The 27,113-nt window shown below is 41.3% G+C and overlaps 3 protein-coding genes across 5 annotated transcripts in view; 2 read left to right on the top strand and 1 right to left on the bottom strand.

Moving 5' to 3' along the window:
• Positions 1–27,113, bottom strand: part of scn1laa (sodium channel, voltage-gated, type I-like, alpha) — a 177,542-nt gene that overhangs the window by 25,791 nt on the left and 124,638 nt on the right. Inside the window, exons 3-5 of the mRNA XM_044052537.1 lie at positions 13,953–14,029; positions 11,100–11,149; positions 8,422–8,649 (exon numbers count right to left, since the gene is read on the bottom strand). The gene's annotated coding sequence lies outside the window, so the exon portion shown is untranslated. The remainder of the gene's footprint in view (positions 1–8,421; positions 8,650–11,099; positions 11,150–13,952; positions 14,030–27,113) is intronic.
• Positions 925–5,215, top strand: slc38a11 (solute carrier family 38 member 11). Its single transcript, XM_044052674.1, has 12 exons — positions 925–973; positions 1,059–1,179; positions 1,907–1,981; positions 2,074–2,208; positions 2,290–2,355; positions 2,450–2,556; positions 2,638–2,717; positions 2,870–2,940; positions 3,867–4,028; positions 4,120–4,232; positions 4,461–4,592; positions 4,677–5,215. Exons 1-12 carry the CDS (start codon positions 953–955, stop codon positions 4,914–4,916), a joined length of 1,323 nt encoding a protein of 440 aa, XP_043908609.1. The 5' UTR covers positions 925–952; the 3' UTR covers positions 4,917–5,215.
• On the top strand, positions 5,871–26,344 carry cobll1b (cordon-bleu WH2 repeat protein-like 1b). Of its 3 annotated transcripts, none has more exons than XM_044052564.1 (14): positions 5,871–6,605; positions 6,802–6,882; positions 16,951–17,139; positions 18,140–18,344; positions 18,441–18,666; positions 18,761–18,805; positions 18,888–18,982; positions 19,132–19,368; positions 19,453–19,579; positions 21,342–21,585; positions 21,677–21,765; positions 22,391–23,808; positions 25,566–25,721; positions 25,812–26,344. In XM_044052564.1, the coding sequence occupies exons 1-13, from the start codon at positions 6,565–6,567 to the stop codon at positions 25,683–25,685; spliced, it is 3,117 nt and encodes a 1,038-aa protein (XP_043908499.1). In that variant the 5' UTR covers positions 5,871–6,564; the 3' UTR covers positions 25,686–25,721; positions 25,812–26,344. The 3 variants fall into 3 exon arrangements, with proteins under 3 accessions (XP_043908499.1, XP_043908505.1, XP_043908515.1); XM_044052570.1 differs by having other exon boundaries at positions 25,572–25,721; XM_044052580.1 differs by lacking the exon at positions 6,802–6,882.

Consider the following 27,113-nt stretch of genomic DNA (forward strand, 5'->3'; position numbering starts at 1 on the left):
GCCTGAGAGCCGACGACAACACCCATGACCGTGCGCGCGACGCCACCTGGTGGATACAGAGCGCATCATAAAGTCAATTCTACGGAGTCTGAAGACGCAAAAGGTGTCCATCCATCCGTCGTCTACTGCTTTATCCTCCACATGAGGGTTGCTGGTGCCAATCCCAGCTGAAGAAGTTGCAGTTTATACAGGAAATGAATGAAGAGCCATTAACCACAACCATTTACAGTGAGTGAGCTTGTAAATGGTTGTGGATCACACAGTGTACAGAGGAGACTGACTCACACTGACCATAAACAAATGCTGTGCTGGGAAAGCTGCATATAATTGCATTACAAATGTTGTTAAATGATAACAACGTAGGTTGTTAAAGTGCATCCCTTCATGCACTTATAATACAAAATCTAATTAAGCAGGGTTTCAGAATGGGTTTTAACTTAACCCTTTTCATATGTTTAGGTTACATATGGATGACTACAAATGCCTTTGATGACATGTTTTTAATTCTACTGCTACACAAACACTTCACTTTGTGAAGAGAAACGCACAAAAAAAGTAAAATTCCAGTCTACAAGTCATTTTTAAACAATGTCCCTTCACAAAAGCATTTTTTTAATCAGCTTCACACATTATCACACATTTTCTGACCATGTGTCCATATTGTGATATCAAGCATCAAAGTGCAACCACTTTCTCAGAAACGAGTAAAATCAAATTTGATGAAATGCTGCACTTACAGGTTAGAGAGAATCCAGTGTCTGCTCATTTTCCCACCGCAGTACAATGTGTCACCGACCAGGGGCGCTGTTGAGGCTTCTCAAACTGCTTTAGTTCAGTGAAATTGACATTGTGTTTTTCTTTTCTTTTCTTTTCTTTTCTTTTTCCATCAGTCACACTCGACACTCGAATGTGATGAGAAGAGACAAGAGGAACCAGAAACACCAACCCTTACATGCTCAGAATGGCTCAACAGGTAGATATTAAGTTGTTGTTTTTGTAACAGTTGAGTAACAGAGTAACCGTTTTTACACTTTTTTTTTACTTTCCATGTTTTCCAGCTAACAAATGAAGAAGGGACCACGTTAATCCATTCACAAATAGTTGCTGGAAAATCAAGAAGTTCAACGATATCTGCAACTTTTAATTTTATCAATTCCATCATAGGATCAGGGATTATAGGTAAATATCTACTTCATCATTCCAAAAGCCTACATCATATATGGTGCTAATACTTTCTTGTAAATACTGTTATTTTTATTTCTGCACTATCCGTAACTAGTGAGTGTGTTAAATGCCCTGTGTGGTGCTTTTAATTGAATTGAATTGCATATAAGCACAGTCTGTTGTAGATTCCAAGCTTTAATGTAAAAGTTATTTAAGAGATTCTGCTAAATAATCCGTTGCAGTTGCCAGTAGAGTGCAACAAGTAGAAGCTTTCATACCGTTGAAGCCCTGCAGTGTAAAAGCCTCTGGATCATATGACTTGCGCCTGTTGACCCCCATTCTTGAATTTTAACTCTTTCTTCCTCAAAACAATCTGACTACACATGCAAATATAATTTAATATTTGCCCTGCAGCAGCAGCAGCAGCAGCAGCAGCAGCAGCAGCAGCAGCAGCAGCAGCAGCAGCAGCAGCAGCAGCAGCAGCAGCAGCAGCACACTTGTGACTAAATGCATAGCTTATTTTCTTTATTATTTGACAATCGTGTCTTAGAATGTTATTTTATAGATTCTATGTTTGATGTGTCACCTTTATTTACCTAATTTGTCCCTAAATGTGTCTCCAGATCAATTAACCCAGATGTCCCGTTAACAAAGCCTTTGAGGGTTATTCAAATACTGCAAAATGTGTGTAAATTGCATCATCTACTGCAGCCGTATGTTTTATTTGCCCTTTTAAATGAAGGATTGCCGTACGCACTGAACCAGGCAGGGCTGCCATTTGGCCTCCTGCTTTTGACAGCTGTTGGCTTAATCACAGGTGACTATCTTGGATATGTTCTTGTGAGAATGAAGACATGTGTCTTCCAAAACGGACAAATCAATAACATTTATGTTGGTATTCCGTTGCAGACTACTCAATCATTTTGTTAATCAAAGGAGGCAACCTCTCCGGGACAAACAGTTATCAGTCACTGGTGCAAAGCACATTTGGTTTCTCTGGATTCTTGATTTTGTCTGGACTGCAGTTCCTTTATCCTTTCATTGGTACGTTTGTTTTATTTGATCTCCCTTCTTTATTATTACAAATATATATGCATGTTGTTTTACCGTGCTTTTAATCCCCAGCCATGATTAGCTACAACATCACAACTGGTGACACACTGACCAAAGTATTTCAGAGAATACCAGGAGGTACAGTATGTTACATATAGTTTCTTATAAAACCTAAAATGACACCACGAGCATGCATTGCACACGTGAATGTTTCAAACACTTGTGTTTGCAGTCGGCCCCGATCACATACTTGCCGAGCGTCACTTTGTGATTTTGCTGTCAACCGTTGTGTTCACGCTGCCCCTTTCCCTGCATCGCAACATAGAGAGACTTGGGAAGGTGAGGCTGACGATGAGACACTTGTCAGTGTAATGTGATGATTTCAAGGCTGATTGTAAAACCTCAATGTGTGTTTACCAGGTGTCCTTACTGTCAATGGTGCTCACACTTGCTATCCTCGTCATTGTAATCGTCAGAGCAGCTACCTACGGAGGCCAAATGTATGTGTCTGCAGTTCATTCCGTCGTGATTTCAATTCACTGTTCTTGTGGGCAAACATGGGGTTCTCTTTTTAAAATTCTTAAATCCTGTTAGACGCACATTTTCTGGTCTGTGTTCCGTCATGACTGAATATGAACTCTGCTCTCTATAGTCTCCCTACAGAGAACGCATGGGCTTTTGCAAAGTGGAATGCAATTCAAGCTGTTGGCGTCATGTCTTTTGGTAGGTATTCTGTTGCTATTGGAGCTGCCTCGGATATTTAAACAGTGTTTTGTGTTTCTAAAAAGTCTGCACCGCAGGAGTCAAGATAACATATTATTAACTCGATTGTGTAAACTTGATGAAAGTCAGTATCTGAAAATAAAATAATAAACTGAGTTGGTGGAGTCCAAAACACAGCTAAAGACATGTTTTCAGTAGCGCTTATCATTTCTTTTAGGCATGCAATTGTTTTTCTGCCCCCTATTGGCCAAAATTGGTTTATGCAGCTTAAAATGAACACAGATGTCATTTGCACCCACGTACGACAGAGTATAAGGGCCATGCATGCAGACAAATATATTACTCTTTTGTCATGACGTCACTAAAGAGAGAGACTTTAGGTGTTGGATATTTTTCTGCTTCTAGTCAAGAAAAGAGTTTCAGGTGGTCAAAAACTCACGTTCACATTCCAACCACGTCTGAGACTGACTGTCCAGATTCAGTGGAGCGTTTTGTCTCTGGACACGTCGAGACGAAATGTGGAGATTAAAGCCGATTTCAGTCTCGACAAGACTCTCCAACTTCATTCTCGAAATGTTGAGATTAATCTTGTCATGGCAAAAATGTTTTTTTCTCCACGTGTGGCGCTGTACTCGTCGTACACAGGCAAAGCCAACAAAGACACAAGTCACTAGGTGTGAATACCATTATCTCACACAGACGTTGAACAGTAAGCTTGTGTTCCTTTGCCTGAAATAACACAGATACTTGTCAGCCTCTCCATCCCCGATGAATTGGATATACGCTCAATTTAGCATCAAATCCCAAAACACTGTCTGCCTCTGTTGTGTTGTTTTTATTTAAGTAGAACAATATGATATATTTCAAACGGCTTCTATCTAATAACAGATCTCTGTGTGATTTTCTGGCCTTGTGTGTCCCTGTAGCCTTTATATGCCACCACAACAGCTTTCTCATCTATGGCTCTCTGAAGCAGCCCACTCTGGCTAACTGGTCTCAAGTCACTCACATCTCAGTTGGTTCTGCACTAATAATCAGTGCAGTGTTTGCTGTTGCTGGCTATACCACCTTCACTGGCTACACACAAGGTAAACAATACAACGTGTACAGTACAACTGACGCCACTATGACATTATGGGATACCACGTATGCATTTTGATTTGGTCGTCCACTTTTTAGGAGACATTTTTGAGAACTACTGCAGAGACGATAACCTGGCAACAGTCGGTCGGTTCTTTTTCGGCCTCAGTATAATGACCACATTTCCACTGGAGTGTTTTGTGACACGAGAAGTAAGTAGTACACTCCCAGCTTGAAACTCAACAAGTGACATGATGACATTTATGTTTGAGCTGTATATTCTTTGTAGGTACAGTATATGGCTTTGTTTACATCCAGCCAGTGACAGCTCAACAATCCTCTTATTCTCAACATGCACACACCATGTTAATTAAAGTTCCCTATATTTAATTCCAACAATTCTCAGCAATTCAACTTCATATTAATATGTTTACTTTCAGGTGGTAGCCACTGTCATTTGCAGTCGGGATCTTTCAAAGTTTGAACACGCGGCCATAACCATGCTCATTGTTGCAGTTTGCACATCGATATCTTTGGTCTACAACTGTCTCGGAGTTGTTTTGGAGCTGAATGTAAGTCCAGTACCAGTTTACATTATTCTTAAATCTTACTATATTTCTTTCCTTCTTCATTATTATTATTTTTTTTAAATCCAGGGTGTCCTGAGTGCCACACCTCTGATCTTCATCATTCCATCAGCGTGCTTCCTCAAGCTCTCTACTGGCCGCTGGTTCCAGGGTGAAAACTTGATATCCGCCATTTTGATAATAATTGGCTTGTTTGTCATGATCACTGGGTTGACCATGACCAGCCTCTACCCTCAAGACTGTACACATGGTATAGATATGTTCTACTGTGCAGATGTCAACGTCTCTGGCACGGCATCACCTGAATGAAAGGAAATGTCCTCCTGATGTTGTTCGGGTATGGCTAGTCAGTGACAATCACTACGTTAAGTATCTGTGGTATCTTTGTTTCTTCCAGACGCACAAAGCTTTTTTCTCTATGATGAGCGCCTAAGAAGAGGAAAAAACCGACAGCATCCATAATGTTGGGTTTTCTGTTTAGATTTTTGGAGAGGTGAAAGTGGGCATGACTAGATGTTTCCATTAAAGATTTGGTGATGATCCATCGCTGTTTTCAGATGTTAAGTGTTTTTAAAATGTCCACACAAACACCAGCTAGGTACTGCCAGAGGTGGAAAGTAATGAATTACTTTTACTCACGTTACTGTAATTGAGTAGGTCTTTTTGTGTACTTGTACTTTTGAAAGTTCTTTTTAAAATGTGTAATTTTACTTTTACTTAAGTTAAGTTAAGTTTTTTTGGAAGTACTGTACTTTGCTTTGTTTTAAATCACATCCGTTACTGAGTAAAGGTGAGGACAGGTGAACGATGAAGACAGGTGAATTGGAGTGAATTAGAGTGAGTGTGAAAGTTAAAGTGTTTCCATGTTATTTTATCAGAACTTCAATTTGTAAAGGTTTGCCTTTAATTGAAAACAATAAATGTGAGGTTTGTGTCCCCTTGTCCTTTTTGCACGACACAAGAAAGTACCTCAACCTCGTTAAAAAAGTGACAAAGTAACTTTTACTCTGACACATTTTGAACAAGCTACTATTTTTTTTTAATATATTTTAGACCAGTACTTTTACTTGTACTTTAGTAATCTTATATAAATAGTGGTACTTTTACCAGAGTAGAATATTTCAGCACTCTTTTTACCTCTGGGTATTGCTTGACAGAGCATCATATAACAAATAACAAACATAACAAATAATGTTACTTCATCTCTGTTCACAAAGACCAAACAGAGACAGAATGACAAAAAAACACTAATAGTTGCACACTGCAGTTTTATGGTTACATTTATTAAAATTTAAATAATAATTGTAATACAGGGATTTCCCTTTAAAGCGCGGAGTTATGATGTTAAAGAACCTCATATGGTGGCATACTCTGCATGTATTGTACTGTCATTGCAAAGTTCAACCACAAGATGTCACTGTGGGCAAATAAAACATGTATGAAAAGGAAGTCCAGATGTCTTTCGGTGCAGCTTATTTGACTCCAAAATGAGTGTGCTTGTTTGTGTTGTTCTTTTTGGAGACACTGTTTATTGAGGCCGTGACTCGTTTGTGTGATGTGAGGTTGGACTCGGTACCGTTTTGTCAAAAGCCCCACGAGGATCCGGAGGGTGAAGTAAACTGGATCATAGAGAGAGAGAGAGAGAGACACGTCCCACTTCCACGGCTCAGCGTCGCGATGCAGAGTCCTCTCCTGGATACACAGGGAGAAGTTGGCAGAGTCGGGGTTCGGTGTCAGGAGGGAGATGATTTAAACAGCACGCTTTAAAAAAGAAAAACGAAAAAAGAGAGAAGATCAAAAACACAGTTAAACTACACTGGAGCGGGACGCGTTAAAGGCGCAGCACACACAATCTAAACGCAGTCATGGAGCGTGTTTATCCTCACAAGCTGTCTCTGTGTGTAGCAGCCTAACAACAAACTTCCTTGTTTTTTTGTTTTTGTTTTTTTGAAGACCGATGGAAGTCGACAGCTGCTTCGAGAACCCACTGCATTCATGGTAAGACACTTGAGTCGTGAAACCATCAAATCTGGCGAAAAGAAAGGAAGAAAAAAGGAATATAACAGCGATGAGCTCATGATTCGCCCACATATCAGTGTCACTTGAAAGCAGCAGCCTCTGCTGCCATTTAGTTTGTGTGTGAGTGAACTGCTACCAACACAATGAACTGTGCTTTTTGTTTGTATTTGTCTAGTCCGAGGGATTTTGTTAAACCACTGAGTTTAGTCATGGATGATCATGGATCCCTGCCACATCCTCGGAGCTCAGGTCTTAGGTATGTCATCTGTCATTTGCATTAGCTGCCTCCATCATCTCCTCTGCTTATTTTCTTTGTCAGTGCAACTAACAGGACCATGTGTGTGCAGGCAGGATTGTTGTTTTTGTTGTTGTTCTACTATTAGACATGTGTGTGTCACAGTTCAGTTAAAAGTATAAAACAACATCCAAGAAGGAGGCAGTAGAAGTAAAGAGCAGAGAGCCGAACTCACGGATGCCAACCACTGCATACCACCAATAATATATAACGATAAACGACAACAATCCTAAAGTATATTAAAAAAGAAAAGGAAAGAAAAAAGGGCCTTGAAATTGTTCCAGTCTGTTTGTGTACAATTATAATACCACGCACACAAACACACACAGGAATGGAGTTCCTCTGTGAGTGGCAGCGACTATTCTAACCAGTTGTTTGTGAGATAATGCCATCTTTGTAAAACAATGCAACTGCATCATCCACTCTCAAAACTAACATTCCTTTCACCCAGTACAACTCTGCAACGTCACAGTTGTTGCAGACGCTTCGACCTCTGAACTCTCCTCATTTCCTGCTCTCTGAGTTTTACTGAGAAATGGCCTCAGCCATATGTAGAGGTCATGGGAAGTATTCTGCAGGCACAACATGCGACCTCCTCTTGTCTCCGCGATGAGCCTGACGATGCTTTCCCTCTGATAAACTGAGCGTCTCCAAAAGTACTCCTATGTCATTACCAGTAGACGGAGAAATTCATCGTTAAATGGGGCCTGTGAGTATGTGACATGTTGGAATTTCTCATCAGTTTTGCTCGGCGCGTTATGAAATGATGTCAGCTGCCTTTATTCCAGTGTCTGAGATCATTAAAAAAAGGGGGAGTAGATTTCCAGACCCTTTTTTTTCCTTTTTTTTTTGGACACAGTCACTACTCACTCCTTTGGCATTCAGAGTCTTTCAGATTTTAATTAGAGGTGAGAATTTAACATTCGATAGTTTCCAATGCAGTATTCCATGAAAGCGAAGTTTCCAGTCCTGCCCTGTGTACTGTAATTTTCCTTTTGCATACACAGTTTATGCGGAAAAACACCATCTTGGTATTACTTCTGTTCAGATTTCATAAGTATTTTGTAATTTGGGAGCACAGCCACGCTCTCTGGCAACGGAGCGAGCAGCAGGGTGCCTGAATCACTCTGTGGTTTGACTATTATAAGTACACCACGCTCTTCCATAAGCTGTTGGGGTGTGGGCACAGAGACATATGTTCTCTGTCTTATTTGCGGTTTCTTATATTTGGAGCCAATAGAGCTGCAGCCTCTCACTTTTTCTAATGTGAAGATTTGATTTGACCCTCAAAGCTGCACTTCATTTGTTATCCAAATACTGCCCATGCCAGAATCACTGGGCGGGCAACTCTTCCAAGCACTGCTATTGCTCTGAAACTAGCAGGTACGTACTTCATTATTTAACAGTATTAACTGCATTGCTTGCTTCCTTAGCTCCGTGATCCTTTGTGCATATCTATTCATTGCACTGGAGCTCGGAGTCCTGCTAAATTGGACACACCTTAAACCATGATCTCACATGGCTGGCTTTCCTCAGGGCAGAATGTGGAATTAGTTAAGGTATCGTGAATCCCCACAGCTGTTTCCCGACATGCAGGCAGTCCAAGGGCACAGCTGCTCAGCTGAGTCTTACAGATGAAAATCGTGGCGAGGATGACGGGCCAAACCTGAGATAGCTGAAGAAGATTGGCATGTGGAGTGGAAACACAGTCACCATCAGAGACTGGAGCTGGGAAAAAAAAAGAAGAAAAAATGACAGGGCCTTGAGTTGACTGAAGAATATCACAGTATTCTCTCCTTGAAATGATGCCCAGACACAACAAGGCCGTTTTTATCAAGTGAAAGCTGTGTCTATAGCATGCTGCCCTCAGAAAGCCCACTCACATCATCTGTGGTCCTGAAATCGAGATAAAAGATTCCATTCAAACAAATCCACCCACTTGAAATGAAGGAGTCGAGGAGAAAACCAAGTTTAAGACAAAGCAAACTTGCTCTGCTAATGAGCTGGTGCGTCTTTTTGAATAGTGGGAATGTTTTATCTCGGATATTTTCTGCCTCACGGGGCTTAACGCACACAGAACGGCTCACAACCAGGGGGACAGTGAAGAATGTGTTGCCTTTGTTGCCACACGAAAAACCAACTGACTGTAAATACCAGTGAATGCTTGTCATTGGACTCAGTTGTGATTATTATGAAACACAGTCTGTGTTGGTCATAATAGCTTTTTTTCTCTTTACATCAAAAGTAAACATTAAGGTAAAGTTCACATCTATTATACTGCAGCAGCACATTTATACAGATTTGCTGCACAGATTTAGTTTGATCTCTGATGAAATAGCCTGGAGGTCTTGGCCCCTCTTTGTTTCTGTTACGCACTCTTCCTGAGCATAACAGTTGGATGCCTCCCACACTCAGGCTGTCTAGTTTGACCCCGTCATGAATACGTCCTTTGTGCGCTCGCAGTAAGAACTTGTATTTATCTCCGATTTTTACGTGACTAATGAGCGATTTGCGCTGTTTTGCCTGACCTTTTTATTATCGTAGCGTTTGTCTTGTTGCGATGAGATAATGTGTGTATAGAAGAAGCCTCATGTCTGGCAGTGGTCGAGTTAACAAGAGGTTCTGTTAAAAAATGACCTTGACAAGCTGTCTCGCTGTAGTCCAACCAACGACAAATCATGAGGGCCAGACTTAAACCGATATTGGCATAAACTGGGAAATGGCACGCCTCGACTTGAAGTGTTTCTCCATGTTGTAACTACTCAGATTTTTGTGCTAATGGGTAATATTGTATTAGTTGCTTCAGACTGAACTTGAATCTTAAACTTTCATCATCGGGAGCAGCAAACATCAGTGCGAGAAGGAAGCGGAGCAGCTCACTTCCATTTCATACTGTGTTAAATAAGCCGAGGAGGAGAAACACATAAACATGAAAATCAAAATCTTATTATTTATTATTCAGAGAGAATGTTGGAGGAAAGGAGCAGAAGCTCCTCCCTCTCACCGTGACATTCAAAGACCTGAGTGAGAACATGTCGTCTAATTCTGGATATTGCGTGTGACAAATGGATGTATGTAACCCTGGTGCCATCAAGATTAACTGGAGTTTTCTTTTTATAGTCCATATCTCAAGGTTTGTGCAACACTGACTATTCTGTGTGCGCACTAAGTTTGCAAACATCGGTTCATGTGATCCGCACACACAGAGAGAGAAAGCATGCTGTTGTGCTTTTGAACGATGCCCCACTGTAGACAACGGCCACATTGTCCCAGATGAAAGAATACGGATGCGAGAGTTATAATTATGACTCAAAGCGGAGTTTTAGTGATTGTATCTACAGACACTTGGAACGTGGTCACCAAAGGTGAAAGGGATCGTTATTGAACTCACCTTTTTAAATGTGTTCAATGTTCAAAAAAAAAAAACTTTTAAAACACGTTATTTTGTGCGCGTCTCACGTTTGCCTTTGCAGAATCTGGGCTTGCTTCGGTGTTTAGAGTTAAAACATTTGAGCTGCTTTGAGATAAGGTGAGGGTAATGTACCATAGCACATGCATGGGCAATTGTATAGGGAGCTGAGATCATACTGGCCTGATAGCTTAGTCTGCCCCCACTGTAGGACGTTTACTGGGAGAGAGAGAGGGAGAGGGAGCACCACTGGGAATAACAACGCTGAGTGAAAATGAGGCGAATCATGAAAGACGGATATCACGTCGTGCATTAGAGAGATAACTGGTCCGAGTTGTATGTGACGGTGTCACAGAGGCCTGGAGGGTTTGAGTTTAACCGGGCCTGAGCTGCAAAAAATGCTGTGGGAAAGCTTTTTTGTTTTGCCTGCAATAATAAACAGTACACAAAGGAAGTGGGAAGTTCTCATAGGGTCCCTGTACTCTTTCTCTCCCTAATCTCTCGCCACAACACACTGCTTACGATAATAGTAATGGCCTTTCCAGACTCTCTCAGTTACTCTGAGTGACTTCTCATCAAATTACCAGCTGTGGCTCTGGAGCTGTGTTTTGTCCCCCAACGCGAACCCCCCGTGTAACTTTGTAACTCCTCCACTCTGCTCCTACACGCCAGCATCTCCCTTCACCACTTAGCCTCTCCATCATGTGATAGCGTTTGCTGAATGAGACACACATTCCTAAGTGAAAGTGTAGCGGCGCTGCTGACTTACCTCATAATGGATGGTCAAATGTGTTCCCTCCGTATCAGGCCGTGTACGGTCTGCGAAACAAAGCCGTAGCTTTATCAGGCACAATTAAAGAGAGCATTATCGGTTAGATATAGGTTGATTTTGTTAATCTATCGCTTCGTGATAACAGCAGAAGTCACAAGAAGCTTCTACTGCAGGAAGGTCAAGGTGACAGATCGTTGTCTTTGGACACTAAGTTATTTAGTTTCAGTGCTTTCTCACCATTCATCCTGTTGATTAAATTAACAGTGACAACATCAGACAGAACATGCAGAGTGTAAAGTCCAAGGTGCTGACTGTCCCATGTCTCACTACACTGATGACTGCTGAAACCTAATGAGTGGTGTTGTTTGTGTTGTTGATGTTGTTATTCTGCCTCTGTTTGATCTGTGGGAACAGAAACAATGGAACGAATTTTTCATCTGAAAATGGGCTCTGTCAAGCAATACTATCAGATCAGACGAATGAACGCTTGGATTCTCTGAATCTTTTCGTGGCTGCTGCTTTGTGTTTTCAGCCGTACTCCAACCGTCGCCTTTCTTTACTAGCGCAATGTTGCTGTTGCCTAACTAATCATTTCCTGTGCGCAGCGTTGGATTGTCAACACGAGATCCGAACACCGCTAAGCTGAGAAATACAGAGAGAATCACGTGGAGCTGATATGGAAGGCTTAATTAGAATGTAGTAGAATGTTTAAAAGTTATGCACGTGACGCACGTCATTTTTCATTTGAAGTGAAACCGCGTGAAAAAGTTAGTTAGTGAGTAGATGGAGGGAGTGCGCGCTGCGTTTCATGCCGTCGTTTGTCAGGATTAATATGCTTGTTGTTAGGTTCAACTGACAAGTCTTCTTACATGATTCTGGAGTGAGTCAGCTGTGCAGAAGAAAGGTGTGGCTCTGAGAAGTTAGCAGCGTTCTTTGCATAATGAAAAGCAAACCCGGGGAGAAGAACCTGATTAAATTAGGGAGTGGAAGAATTCCAAGAGTGAGTGAGGAGATTAGAGTCATTTAACGCTCCTCCACTCATGATTAAAACACTTGTGGTGATTCAGGATATTTACTCTCGTATCCTGCAGCCCACATGTTGCAGTGTTGCACCACTGGCTCCACCCACAGGTTCGTGTCAGCACAGGGAGGCAAAGCTGCTTACCTTTCTGCTCATGACTGCAGGGGGAGCGCTCTCAACACACGTACCGGAGACACAGTGAGGGGAGTTAGACAGGGGAGACATATTTGTGATGTCACAGTTTGGGTGTGGCACTAAGGTGGGCCCTTGCGACCTGTGCTGATATAGCTTTAGTGTGTTTTGACTTCTCATGGGAGATCCACCGCAGGATGGGAATCATTTAAAGGGAGGCAGCCTTCGACAGAGAGGTAAGAGTGTGGAATGAAACGTTGGCAAAGTGAAGGGACAAGCAGGTCTTTCACACCTGCTCTCCAAATTTCCGCTTCCGCTTGTGTTTTTTTTTGTTTTTTTTGTTTTGTTGTCTACAGTGTTATCTTTACAGCGCAGCAGTGTTGTCTCGCAATTCCCCCTCAACGTGTCGAACAGGACCTTGGAATACGTTTGTGTACTTTTCCGTCTTCACTTTGACTGTTCACTGTCTTATGTGTTTTGGCTCAGAGGGAGAGGGTGTGTTGGTCTTGTTGCACTGGCATGTTTGAGCTTGCACATTTTCACTGTACAGCCCCAGCTAAAAAAAAAAAAACCCTGCTGCCATTAGAGTTGTAAGTTTTGGTCAGTGGAGCGTTGAACTGTCACTGCTGTTTCTTAAAATACTTTGGGTGGTGTCAGACAGACCCTTTTTCTGAAAACCTGTTTTTGTGTTAACATTGAACATGAATTCCCCGTGGGGCCATCCAGCTGCTAACATACCACTGTAGGCATTTTTGATAATCCTCCACCTTCTGAGAATCTCAAAGGAAAGTGCTTTGGCCTGCTTTCTTCTCCAATCTGCACCCATTTGATCATTGTTGTATTTGATGTAGGATTTGTCTGAAGGGAATTTCATGGATTAGGTAACAAAAAAAAAAAAGAAAATGCAACGAGGTGGCCAAAATGTTTCTGGTAAAAGTCATTGCTGAAACAAAAAAATGAAATACAATTGTTGACTTTAATTGATTCTATTTATTTAATTATTGATTATGTATAAGAAAGAGCATAAGTGTGTAGTTCCATCATACTTTAAACTCCCTCTTCCCCATCTCTGGCTTTCATTCTGTCTTTTTCTCACATCAGCACAGAAACATTTCAAGTGTTTTTACTCGAGAAGTAGCATCTGCAGCTCCTCTGCTGGCCTTTACCTTTCCTTTCGTTGAGGTTAATCAGAAGTGATTCAGCTAAAGCCTAATCGAGGCAGAGCATCTCTTTGAATTGACGCACATACTTGACTTATAAATCACGTCATGGTTGCAGTTTAATCAACTATAGCAAGCCACCGTATCTCACAGTATTTTTTAATCATTGGACATTGAAGTTGTGACACAATAAATTATTTTAATTTTCTCGATAAATCAATTAGTTTGGTCTATAAAATGCTGGAAAATGTTCACACAATTATGATATGCTCAAATGTCTTTTCCTGTCCACAAACCAACATTATTGTTTGACTGATTTCGTTGTTCACCGGAGCAAAGAAACCAGAGAGTATTCACAAGAAGCTGAAAAATCAGAAAACTCTTAAAAATAAGCACTAAAACCAATTGATTATCAAAATATTTGGCGATTAAATTAAGTCATTGATTCATAATCGACAATCGGTTGATTGTTGCAGCCCTAAGCGACGACAGCGGCGAGTGGCGCGGTGACGTGCAGCGCTGTTGTGGCGTGCTAACCTGCGATCACGTCTGTCAGGCATGTCCTTCGTTTTTGAAAGGGCATGTTTGTGAGTGTCAGACCTCCCAGGGAAACCCTGTGAATGAAGCATCAGCACAGTCAAGTTTCAACACGTCTCCTCTCATTCAGCAACACATCCTGGCCTTCAGAGAGAGGAGAGGAAAAAAAACAAACAAAAAAACAAAAAAACCACAACAGTGTCAAACGCTGTGTGTCAGTGTCTGTCCTGATGACACAGCTGCACAAACTCCACTGACCATGAACCTGAGACCTGCGTGTTTATATTTTAAATTTTTTAACTTTTTATTCCATGTTCAATTATTTCTAATGCTGGGATCACCACTGAATATTAAGTGCAAGAGTTATTATTTATTTATTTATTATTTTTTCAGCGTTCAATCACATTGCTGAGGGATTATTAACCATTTGCCAAATAAACAGCGAGAGCCACGAAACAAACTGGGACTTTGTACCCAGAAGAGACCACAGAGCAAATGATGTCTGTTTTACTTTTTAGTCTCTTTATTGACACGTTCTTGCCGAGAACAGTGTCTGATCTGTACATTTGTTTTAATCTCTCCTCCTCTTACGACTGGAACGATCGGCGATAGCGCATGGGGCTAAAATGTCAAAAACTGAAGGTGAAAGCACGACACTGCTCCGCAGCTGTGTCCTTACTGTATGTAAATCTGCCTCTTTCATCATGTTGGCTTCGTGTGAAGTGTGAATGTCACTCATTTATCAACTCAGGCGTTTGAAAGGAAAAAGAAACGCAGGTCAAGTGCAGAAGTTATTTCAGGTAAATAAAAACTCAACATTTACAGTAGCTCAGCACTACTTATTTAGTGTAATTGAATGAATTCATCAGTCGGTTTAAATGTTAATGTGTTTACATAATCATTGAAACAGTCTGATTCAATCAATACTGCGAGTAATTCGTCATTGATTATCTCTAGTGAAACTGTAGAACTATAGCCTCTAAAGAAATATTGCATGTAGCCAGATGGGAGTAGATCTATCAGTGTGTGTGCAGCCACCTCCTCCTCCTCCTCCTCCCTTCTGTCTGAAGTTTCTCCCTAACAACTCACTGGACCAGCTTTCCTTGGATTTATTAGATGTTTTGTAGTTGGTGACAGGCAAAAAGATTACATGATCACTGTCATCCAGAGAAAAACCACTCCTGGAAACATTCTTCGTTAATCAAATTTCAGTCACTGGAAGAGGGACAGCTTCTAAAAACAAGCCGATGTGTCACCAAGCCCTTGTGACATTGTTATGTCATCTTAAGTTTTGCGTCCACAAGACAAATATCAAGCGCGTACAGCATTCTTTACGCCGCATGTGACGTTGAAAGTATTTTTCTCGATTGTTAACAGGAGGAGTTTACGGGACAATCTACAATGATTTTGCGTTCTCTGTGTCAATATGTATAAACTCATTTGGGACACACTGTAAGCATGGCGCTGTGTTGTTCGAAAAGGAAATACAGCTGTCACTCGTTTGCACACCGTTTTTATCAGACATTGGAAAGCAGAAGCATGAAGTGTCTGTCTAATAACATCATAGCAGTCCCTAGGAGAGGATAGGAAGAACAAATAGTTTGCGTAGTGGTGCAGACCAATGCTCTGGTACTCAATAGTGACAATGACTCTAGTTGGACCCTCTTGCTTTGGCCGCTTAGAGTAGAAATGAAGGAGACGTGTTGTGCTGTTTGCTGTCTGTGTTTGATCAGACTGCCGGTGGTACAGAGATGGGTTTCTGCTGTGTCCACCTCCCAAGTTATTGCTGTTTTGTTTTTGTTTTTCTATTGTCGCCTCAGCTCGTGCATCTTCCTCTGCACTTCCTGTAGAATAGAGGAAGATGCTGGCTGACAGCATAGTGCACGTGCCTTAGGCACAGTTTCAGTTGTTTAAAGAATAGCATAGACGTTAAAAAAAACTACACTTTAAGAAACAAATACACCTATATTTTATGTTTGTTAGTAACACGTGACAGCTACTGCGTGTATTTCAAAAACCATGACTGCGTTTCCATATCACAGTCGTAGGGTTTAAGGGCAGCCGCCCCATAGTGAGACTAATAATCCAATGCTAGACGTCCTTCATTGAAGCCGGTGACCTTGCATTGCTCAGATTCCTTTGTTTGAATAAGCAGTTCCCCCCCACGTGAGACATTACAGGCTGCACTCCGGTCCAGGGTCTGCAAAAAAAAAAACGACTTTTCATCTACTTGTTTCTATACGTTAGTAGATTCCTTGACTTTCGTCATGACTTGATAGCTTTTTTGCTGAGCTGATGCCATCTTGTGATTTATCGTAAAAACGTCAGCGGCTCTTCATTCCAAGTGAAACAAAACAACACGGGTTACTGCTGATCTTCAGACATCCTAATGATGATAACCACTGCGAATCAAAACGTTGTTTTTGTGTGTTCATTTCTCAGGAGCATGAGAATAGTATCGCTATTTTTAATTTGAATGCATCGTACACACATTTGCTGTGTGTCAATGTCTGACGTGGACAGCTGAAACCAGTAGTACATACCATTGTTCTCACGTGACTGCTACTGCTCTCTCTCTCTCTGTCTCTGTCTCTTTCACACCTTATTGACACAGCTTCCAGGAATGTCAAATCCATACACACACTCCCTAAAAGTTTACTAACAAAACTGAAATCTCTCTCCTGCTTTTCATTATCCATCCCTCTCAGAATTTGCATCCTCTCACAGCCACATCCTCCAGGCTCAGTGCGTAAAAGTGTCCGCTTGGTTGTCTTGTGACGTGTTTGCAAATAGGACTAATAATAGAGTGCTTTTCATGTTGTAGCTTCACTGCTCTCTAAAACCTGAGGGGTAAAAAAAAAGCGTTCCTTTCATGCCGTCGGGGGCAGTTTGATTTTCAATCAGGTTATTGTTTGAGTAGACAGCCAGGTGGTCAAACTTACAAAATGTGAAGCGGGAGAAATCTGAGAATAACGCACACTTTCTTGTTCAAACGCAGGGTGTCGACCAAAAGCAAGGCACCATCCCCACCAGGACTAAAGGATCCGGATTCCCCAGGTTTCTCTCGGTGGTACCCAGGAAACTCTCACTTAAACATGGACCAGAAAGAGAACCTTATTGATCAAGACCTCTCTCTGACTGTGGTTCTGCCCGGTGGAGTGGAAAAGATTACCACTGTTCACGGCAGGTACGGTAACTCCACTGAATCAGTGTCTGCCGCGGATTAAAGACAATTGCATACATGCAACACAAGCTGCTGAATGTGCACGCGGAGGGCGCTTTGATTTCATGGTGGGAACACCGTTCGTTGCTTGTGTGTTCGGAGGGAATGTCTCCGTTTAAACATTACGTAATGACAGAATAAGTCATCACATAAAGTTCAATTCCAGTCAGATTGAGTCAGATAGGTGGAGTCCCAGAATGCGTGGTATTAACTTAATATTTACTTGTAGGAGCACTGTTGAAAATTGTTTTTATCCCATTAAATGACGTGTGTAATGATTTATTAACTCTCACTTCTTAAACTCCATAGATGTCTAACTCTATGCTACAACAACAAGACACACACACACACACAGTACATTCAAAGCTGAAATACTTCAGAATATCTCGATATTGTGGCAGCTACCACCGATCTTGGCGACATCACCGACGGCTGCTTTAAATATGTAAAAGGGAAAGTTCAGCGCAGGGTGCTTTTAAGAACATGTCCTCCCGTGAGTCGACTCACTAACACAGAGTTTACTCAAGATATCATTATCTTTCTCACAATGCACCGTTTACAAACAATCTCGCGTAGATATCTTCCGCAGCTTGGCCTCTTGAGCAATGACTGAGACCGATCTGCTCCGACAGGATTAAGCATTGAATTCTTAACCTTAACTTTTCTCCCACTAAACCTCTGTGATGCTTTATTTTTGAAGATTACATTTAAGGCATTGTGTGCGTTCTAACTTTATTATCAGTGCTGAACACTTGCTTTGCATCACTGTGATACATTCTGCACGGTTTATTCACATTTTAAGTTTATGTAAAATCAGCGCCTGTACTGTAACTGACATAATTGTCAATTCAGGTATCAATAATGTCAAATAATTTGTATTTTTTTATCTTATTTTAAAGTGTTATGTTTCTTTATTTTATACGTGGCATCTAACCATATTTCACTGCTCATCTTCCCTTTTCAGCAAACCATTAATGGATCTACTGGTGACGCTTTGTGCAAAATATCACCTGAACCCATCGGGCCACACTTTAGAGCTGGTCACCACCAACAGGAACAACATCAAGCTCAAGCCCAACGCTCTCATAGGAACCCTAGACGCGGAGAAGATTATTCTTAAACCTAAAGGGGAAGACAAAAATAAGAAGTTGAGTCCTCAAATGCCTGAGGTATGCATGTTCTACACATTAGCCACCATGCTGGCTCACGTTGTAAACCACTTCTGCATTATGTCGCGTAAACATTAAACATTGTTTATTTTCCAGGCCACTGTGCGGATGGTGATAAACTACAAAAAGACACAGAAAACAATACTGCGTGTTAATCCCAGAGTTCCCTTGACTGAACTTTTACCGGCCATATGTGAGAAATGTGAATTTGAAGTGGAGACTACAGTTCTGTTGAAAGATGTCCAATCACTGTCCCCTTTGGATTTGTCCTGCTCCCTCAACGACTATGCGATAAGGGAGGTGTACGCAAGAGACACAAAAGGTAAGTGCTCATTTATGGCTAAGATTTTGGACTGGACCTGCTCAGCTCGTATTTTCACGTCACAAGTCAACTGCTCTGTTCTCAATCTCTGCAGGACAAACTGCTTCTCCCGTGTGTCCGTCCTCACCAAGTCATGCAGGTAGGTTTGTAAACTGTATGAGTGATAAAACAGACCTGTGATATTTCTGACTGATAAGATCGACAATATTATTGTCCTGCAGGTACAGTTGTGCCTGGCAAGGATAAAAATCAGAAGGAGAAAGAAAACAAAGGCCTCTTCAGCAAGTTTAGAAAAAGCAAGAAAAACTCTGAGCAGGTAACATTTTGATTGTGCATGTGTTTTAGAGAACTTTAAACATTCAGAGGGAGGTTTCCTCACTTTGGTTTGCCATTGGTTCATGTGCACTTTGGTGTTTGGGAACAGTCCTCCTTATCATGTTCTCGTTGGATGTTTGCACTTTAAAGGCCACAACGGCCAGCGCCCCGGCTTCTCCCGTACTAGTGATCAAACCTCGACCACTCAGCATGGCCTTACCCGGCACAGATTTGCCTCCGCTCAGCTCCCCCTCGAGCCCCACCGATGTGCCAAAGAAGAGACGCGCACCACAACCTCCACTCCTTGTTTCTCAGAGCTTCTCCTCGGAGTTTAGCCCCCGCAGGAGAATCCACTCTGAACCTAACTATCCACCGGACAGTGACCAGGTGAGTGGACTGAAGATGACTATGGATTTCTGTGATTACATGTATTGACTGTGTAAATGAACCAAATGCTTGTTTGTTATGCAGATGGCTGGTCTAAGTCGTGGGTCTTCAGCAGAATCTTCCCTGAAAAGAACCAAACGCAAGGCTCCCGCACCCCCCACATCCCAGAGTCCTGTTGTCCACGACTCAGTTGGTGCAGATGAAAGTACAGGTTTGTGTTTGCTTAAAATTGAGGGATTCTACTCATGAGGTTGTTGTAGTCATTCTTATCAAATGTGGAAAATATTTCACTGCTGTGTTGAATATTGTTTTGTGATATTATGTCATGGATTCTTACTTTGGCCTCCACTACTCCACTTCTCAAACTATGCAACCTACATTTTTTTTATTCAATAAGACTCTTGTGCCTCCTAGTGGTCATTACGGTACAGTGCTTATTTTAACTCAGCAGTAAGGACACATAGTCATGGGAACTTCATGGTGGCGAGAACATGGAAAATGATTCATTCAATGGATTTTACGTTCGACTCCGTAATAATTATACACCGTGCTTCATCTCTCAATAAGATTCCATCGAAAATCCAAAACCACAATCAACGTATAAGTGAGAAATCAGTTTCTGAGAAACCAGTTCCTCCCACCCTTCATTTCAAATTACTGTAAGTTGCGAGTTAGTTGGAATGTTTCCTTTTGTTGAGTATATTTAACTTGCTTTGGCATACTTTCCTGTGATTGTATGGACACGTTTGATCCTCACTGTGTTCTCCTGTGAAGGAAACACCACCCTTTCCTGTATACAGAGAATTTTAGAGTAAAACTATGATTATTAAAAAACGTTTGTTTTATGTTTGGAAAAACATTTCTTTTTTTTTTTAATTGACTAAAATAATAAATGTTACCTTGTGGACTTAGAATTTCAAATTCTTAGTACATCTTAGCACACACAAAAAAGGGGTCTGTGGTTGTGAGACCTCTGTTACCAAGCTGACACAACTGAGCGGACGTTTTGTTTACAGTGCTCACAGCAATTAAACTACTAATACCAAAGCGAGACAACTGTTTTTTAATGCCATTAGTGACACAAGCATCATGTTAGACAAAAGTGAGGGCTGCAGCCCCCCGGTGACACATGAAGGTACTTCACGTGGGCCTTGCAAGGTCACTTAATTCTAAGTTTTAGTTCTGTAATGAAGCAACAACCATAAAACCTTAACAGTTGATATTGAGAAGTAATCTGTGGTAGTAATGAAACAAAGGCATGGGGATTACATAAAGGCATATTCTTCTTTTAATCTAGATTTGTATTGAGCCTGTAGACCTAGTGAAATTGGTGTCACCATATTTGTGTCCTCTCACACTGGAACATACAGTATCTCATATTTAATGGGGTTCATATTTGATTGAATACTTCATTATGTGCTGCGTTGGGCATCATGGAGACGTGACTTTCAGGTGAATGAAGTAAAGTGTGTTCAGAATATTTAAAAAAGGACTGTATTTGTTCTGTGTATTGTAACATAGGAAAATATCTCAGCTTCTCTACTAACCTTATTGTGTCCACCAGCAGCAAATTTTCCTGACCGCAATACTGGATACTGTACAAGAAAATGTATAGAAATGTTACAACTATTTATTCATACGCTACCGAGTCTGTCCTTCCATTGGGTTCACAGTGACAGATCTCTGTTTCCCAAGCAGCTTAGTGCAGATGTAGAGAGCAGAGGTGGAGTTATCTTTAAGTAGCCTTGAAGTTGTTTTTGTTCCCTGTCAAAAGGAAAGTGATGCAAAACACTAGTAAGGGGAAGGGGGAAAATAGCTAAAACGAAATGTAATAAGTTAAACCACTTCAAAACTTTCCACAAGTCAACAGTTGTGTTTTAGTTAACACATGATTCATGTGAGGTGAGATACTTCACTGGATGTAGGATTTTTTTCTTTTTTTGACTGATTTCTCTTATGTTGATGTGTTACAGGAGGTGCAGCAGCAGCAAACACACTGGAGGAGATTATGGAGCAGGAGGAGACGACTCCCTCTGTAATGCCTGCTACTGCTAATGCTAGTGATACCCAGGGAGAGGACCACAATATCAGCACGTCAGCTGATGTCTCACTGCATTCCCCGTCCCCAGATACTGAGATGTTAAACACGGTGACAATGGAGGCCATTGAGGAAGATCAGTCTCCTGGTCTGTCCTCAGATGGCAAGTACGAACTCTGGTAAGACTCCTTAAAGCTGCGCCATGTTTAGGTTTTTTTCTATTAGCACGAGCAATACTTTTATTTCTTTACGTCTGTGTGATTTTCACAGTCAAGTGCAGAGCACTGCAGCTGATGCTGTAACGCTCAGTGATGTGACGACAGCTGCTGGCACAGCCTCACCTGAACCGGAACATAGAAGTGAGTTTGCTCGTGGATCATATTGTTCACACATATTATTCATTCTGAAGATGTGTTTCAAACATTCTCATGAATATAGGCCTTAAAGAAGCCTTGATGTGCTAAGGCAGGGGTGTCAAACTCAAATGACCTGGGGGCCAATGAGCATCTAGTCTGGTCAAGCGGGGGCCGACATAGAGGGAAAAAAAGTAAATAAGGAAAAGGAAATAAGATATTCATTATGATATTAGACAGAATTGCAAAGTAAAATTGCTTGTTTTGATATAAAATGATTTACAATAAAAACATATTTATGATGCACAAAAACAGAGAATTCAATTTAGAATAAAATGTAGCAAATGATGACGAGGATAATTGTGATTAAAACAGCTTAAATATATGTAATTTCATGTTGAGTGTAATACATTTCATAAAGCAATGATTACAACTGAATGTCCTATCACATACATTTAGTCTTATATTCTGTCTCTATTCCATCACCTCGCACAGTGGTTGGCGGGCCGCATGTAATTGATTGGAGGGCCACATGTGGCCCCCGGGCCACCAGTTTGACACATGTGTGCTAAGGCACTGTGTTTTTGTTTGTCTAACATGAAAATAACCCCTGCTTATTTCTCTTGTATAGATGGTGGTTTGTGTCAAGTTGAAAATGTAACCCAACAGCCCGTCTGTGGGGATTCTGCAAGTGAAAGTACGGCAGGTGATTGCGGGACCATAGCCAGCAGCAGCCTCTCTCAACCTGCAATGCAGGAGGCAGACGCCCAGGCGCCTGTTCAGGCAAACACTGAAACCCCCCGGGAGCAGAATGGCAGGTTGGAGAGCCCAGTGGCCATCAGCACGTCATGCCCTGTTGGAGAGGATGCTGAAGTGCAAACACATCTCACACCGCTCACTGTGCCTCCTCAACAACACGCGGACGAAGTCCCCTCCACTGTGCCTTCACTTGAACCACCAGGGAAAAAGGATATGGCCACTTTGACGGATGAGCTGAACCCGCCTGACCTCGAGAAACCTGCCTCATCCCACGTCTCAGGCACATCATGTCAAGACTCGACACCAAGTAGCCCTGCCACAACAAAGGCACCAACTATTTATGCCGCAGACTCTGAGCCAAAACCTAAGCCTTCCAATGAGCTGACAAGGGACTACATCCCCAAGGTGGGGATGACAACATATACTATTGTGCCTCAGAAATCGCTTGAAAAACTGCGATATTTTGAAGTCGCTTTGACACTGGAGGCACCGCCTGCAGCTCCAGAGGAGACACTTGATATCGGTTCTCTCCACGTGGAGGAGAGTGCAGCACTAAGTGAACAGATGGGCGAGTCAAAGGAGAACACAGAGCTGCATCCTACTGTACCCAGGAAAGACTTACTGATAAGCACTGCTACTACTCAAGACACTGTTAATAGAAGTACACCAGACTCTACTCATCCCTCATCACCCGACGGTTCACTTAGAGCAGATGACAAGATCTCATCCTTTGTTGATGTGGCGTCTCAAACGGCAGCAGAGGTCAAGGAAATGAAAATTCCACCCGCAACTAAACCTAAGCCTGGTTCTTTCCGCTTGGCACAGCACAAAAAAACACCTGGGTATTATGTAACTTCAGCAGCAGACAAAAGTTCAAGTGCTAGTCCTGGCCCTGGCCAGAGGGAGGCTCCTGGAAGTACACTGAGTGCAATGTCACCACCCCTTCCTCCCTCACCTCCAGTGCAGTGTCGAGAAGAGACGACAGGGGCCACTAACATCCAGCTGAGCCCGAAAGAGGATGACAAGAATGTAGCCACGCGAATGACCAGGCAAAGCAGTTTGCCGTGTAAAGAGCCAAGTTTGGGGTTAAGCCTGGAAAAATTAAGAAGCTTTGCAAGCCCTAGGCCCTATTCTCCTGCAACCCCAACCCGCTTTGCCCAGGCAGTGTCATCTGCTGTGAAAAGGAGCCAGTCCTTATCCCATGGCCCGAGGTCACCTCGCACACCACCGTTCTCTCCAATTTCAAGTCGCCCACAAGTCATAGACACTAAAGGATTGTCGAAGCTCAAGGTGAGTTCCTATAGCACAGCAAATAGATTAAATATGGAAACAAAAAGTGAATGATTCAAGTCCAAGAGTAGTAGTAGAATAGTAATCTGCACTTGTTGGGGTTCCCTTTAAATCAGATAATTAGATGAACCATTGTTATAGAAGAACTTGCAATTGTGACTGCAGTTGTAATGCTAATAGTGTTGCTTATCACACTGAGGGTTCATTGTACATTTCTTAATCAGAAAAAGAAAAAAAAAGTTTGATTAGGTGTTCAATGCTACTTCTGGGTAGATATTGGCATGTTGTCTGAGTTACATCAGTTAACAACGATATTGTTAATGTTCAACGTCGATTCTTAGTGCTGAGTGGCTGCACTGATCAATGATCCACGCACACACAAAAATAAAAGGTGCATGGAGATCAATGTAAAAAAAAAAGCTTCTTTCTGTCCCTTTGTAGCAAAATATCTTGGATATTAAGTGTTTCTTTACTGTATGAAAAGAAAAACCCAACAAATGATCATCATTGCCTGCTAATAGGCCCTTTGTGCAGCAGTCAGTGGGAAAATCAAAGGTATAAATGATTAAATTAATGACGGGGTGTGTGCTGGTTCACCATCACACTGTCCTGACTCACATGAACCAATGTGATTAATAAAAACCTGTGCTTTTCCTGCTAAAGCTTGATAAAATGGCTGCTATGCAAAGGGCACATTTTCCATAATGGCCGCACAACAGGGCAAATGAAGGGAATAACAGATTATCTCATTACAGTGGACCCTGGCAGTGAGTGGGATATGTTAGGCAACAAGTAAACAATTTGTCCTTTAAGTTGATTTGTTGAAAGGAGAATAGAGCAAACTGTGATGGCTCAGGCTGCATTTATACTGCATGTCTTGATGCCCAATTCTGATCTCTTGCTTATATTTGATTTCTTTGGAGGACCTGCGTACATTGTCTTTCAAAAGTGACCCATATCTGATATCCACATTTACGCTGGTTAACACTTGGGTAAGAAACCACAGGGTTGGCAGGGTTAATCTATATTATTATAATAGGCTTTTAAGGCTTAAAGGAATACTCCCAACCTTGAAACTGCAACACTAATTCCGCACTTTTTGGACCCAGGGGGACGGGACCTCATTCCCAGAATGTAAACAGTGTCCGCCATCTTTGCTAACAGTTACGCTAACAGGTTACGCTAACAGGTGTCACTGGTGGGAACGTAACAAAGAAAAGAAGGAAGATATTTCTCAACTCAGGGGAAACTGAGGTTGGGAAGCACAGTTTTTCATACTACTACTACAATACTACCCCTATTCTAGTAATACAAAGCTAAATCAGTGAAGTATTCCTTTAAATTAAGGCTTAAAGGCATGAAACCATGTAAGTGCAGCCTATGTGACAGGGATGTTGTCAGTCTGCAGAGGTCAAGACTCTCAAGTGCAAAGCTGACGTATGGTTTGTCTGTCTGTTGTTGGTAGAGTTACCTGTTGTTGTTTTTATTCTATAATGTGTGCACGTCAGGAAATACATTGTTGTCATAGTCTAGGAATTGTCAAGTCATAATTTAATGCAAAGTCGTTGACGCCGTGCCTGTATTTGACATTGTGACCTGTACAAATACTGCTTTTATCTTTGTGGGATGTTATAAAGTTGTTTTATTGGGTCTTAAAATATGTGCAGCCCTTGTTTTCCCTTTTTCTTCCTCTTTAATTGTCTGGCACAGTGAAGTCTTCAGTGACTGCATACATTGTGTCTCTTTTCTCCCCACTGTCGCAGGATGGTGGAAACACAGAGGCGGATGGTGACAAAGGCTCTATTCTGTTGGGAGCAGAGGGTGAAGCGCCGTCTTTTACTGAGGCTGTTAAACTGGAAGGAGAGAGCAGCCCATAGCAGTGCCTTAACACTTCTGACAATCTATCATCTACTGTAAGCTAAATCCAGCACATTTCAGCGCGATATTATAATTTATACATGTACTAATGTATGGAATATATGCTCTTTTTTCTTTCCTTCCAGGAGTAGCTAATCCTGTCCACTTAAGGTTCTCCAGGACCCTTTAATTCCCATGAGGCAGAAGCAGGGACTGTCTTTTGTTTTACCTCTTTTGGTAGATTTCGATGGTGTACACAAATAAGTTTATTTTGAAAATTAATAATTGCTGTATATTGGTTTATTTCTCACACATCTTTCTGAGCAATGTCCCTGGCTGATATTTGTAATGCTTTGCTTTTGTTTTGTCTCACGAGGACAATTTTGCATTTAATGCATCGTGGCTGTGAGTGAACAGGAAAATTAAATTAGAACAATTCTATAAATTATTTGACTGATTTTCTGTGTTGTAATAACATTGGATTGATTCACAAAATGTATTATCTAAATAATACTGGGACAGGTCTGACCTATGGTACATAAATGCTCCATAGACTATACATGGAATTTATATTTAAGTATTAAGGAGTTTTGATTAAGCTATGCAGAAAAACACTGTTGTGCACAGCCCACCTGTTGTTTCTGTTGGTGTTATGAATAAAAATCTTTTTTTTAATATATATATAATTTCAGTTGTCTTTTTATGATTACCATTGTCCCCGGTACGTTTATAATGTATTCTTTCCTGCAGCATAACACCCGAAAGTTGACCAGTTGAATACCTCTTTTAGTGATAATAATATCAGTAATAATAGCAACACATGAAAGAAGATCATATAATGTAATAAAAGAGCAAAGATCAGAAGATATAGAAAATAAGCATCAAGGAAATAGTACAGGAAAAAATAGTAGACGCTGATTCACTGGGATATTACTGGAAGTGAGTTATGTATGTGGCTAAGTTTATGCATTTAGTTTAATGGGTTTATTGAATTAAAATGTGTGAATCGAACATTTTGCATGCAGAATATTGAAATTAAGCGGGTATTTAGGGCCGCTGTATGTTGAGGTCAACATGGTAACAAACTTCGTTTTCAAGGCTTGGATCATAAACAGAATTTATAGACGCTAAATAGTTTAAAAAGAATTATCCAGGACGACACTTACAACGAACATAACCCTCCCTTTGTCGAATAGATTCAATGCTTTATAAATGTTGTAGTGTGTCAAACTGTCACAGTGTCAAAATACAGTAATGTTTTTACTATTTAGTCCAATGCACTTACACACCAGTAACCCACTCTTTCATTCTAAATTGTGCTTCCGTTAAGTTTCCCCTTAACTTGACTGTGACATCCTCAATATCTTTCTTCATCTGGTAAAATGCTCCTGGCATCCTGGTGTTGTATATTATATAATATTGTATATAATATTTAGTATAACATGGGC

This window comes from Solea senegalensis, linkage group LG2 (genome assembly GCF_019176455.1).
Source record: "Solea senegalensis isolate Sse05_10M linkage group LG2, IFAPA_SoseM_1, whole genome shotgun sequence".
Lineage (NCBI taxonomy): Eukaryota > Metazoa > Chordata > Actinopteri > Pleuronectiformes > Soleidae > Solea > Solea senegalensis.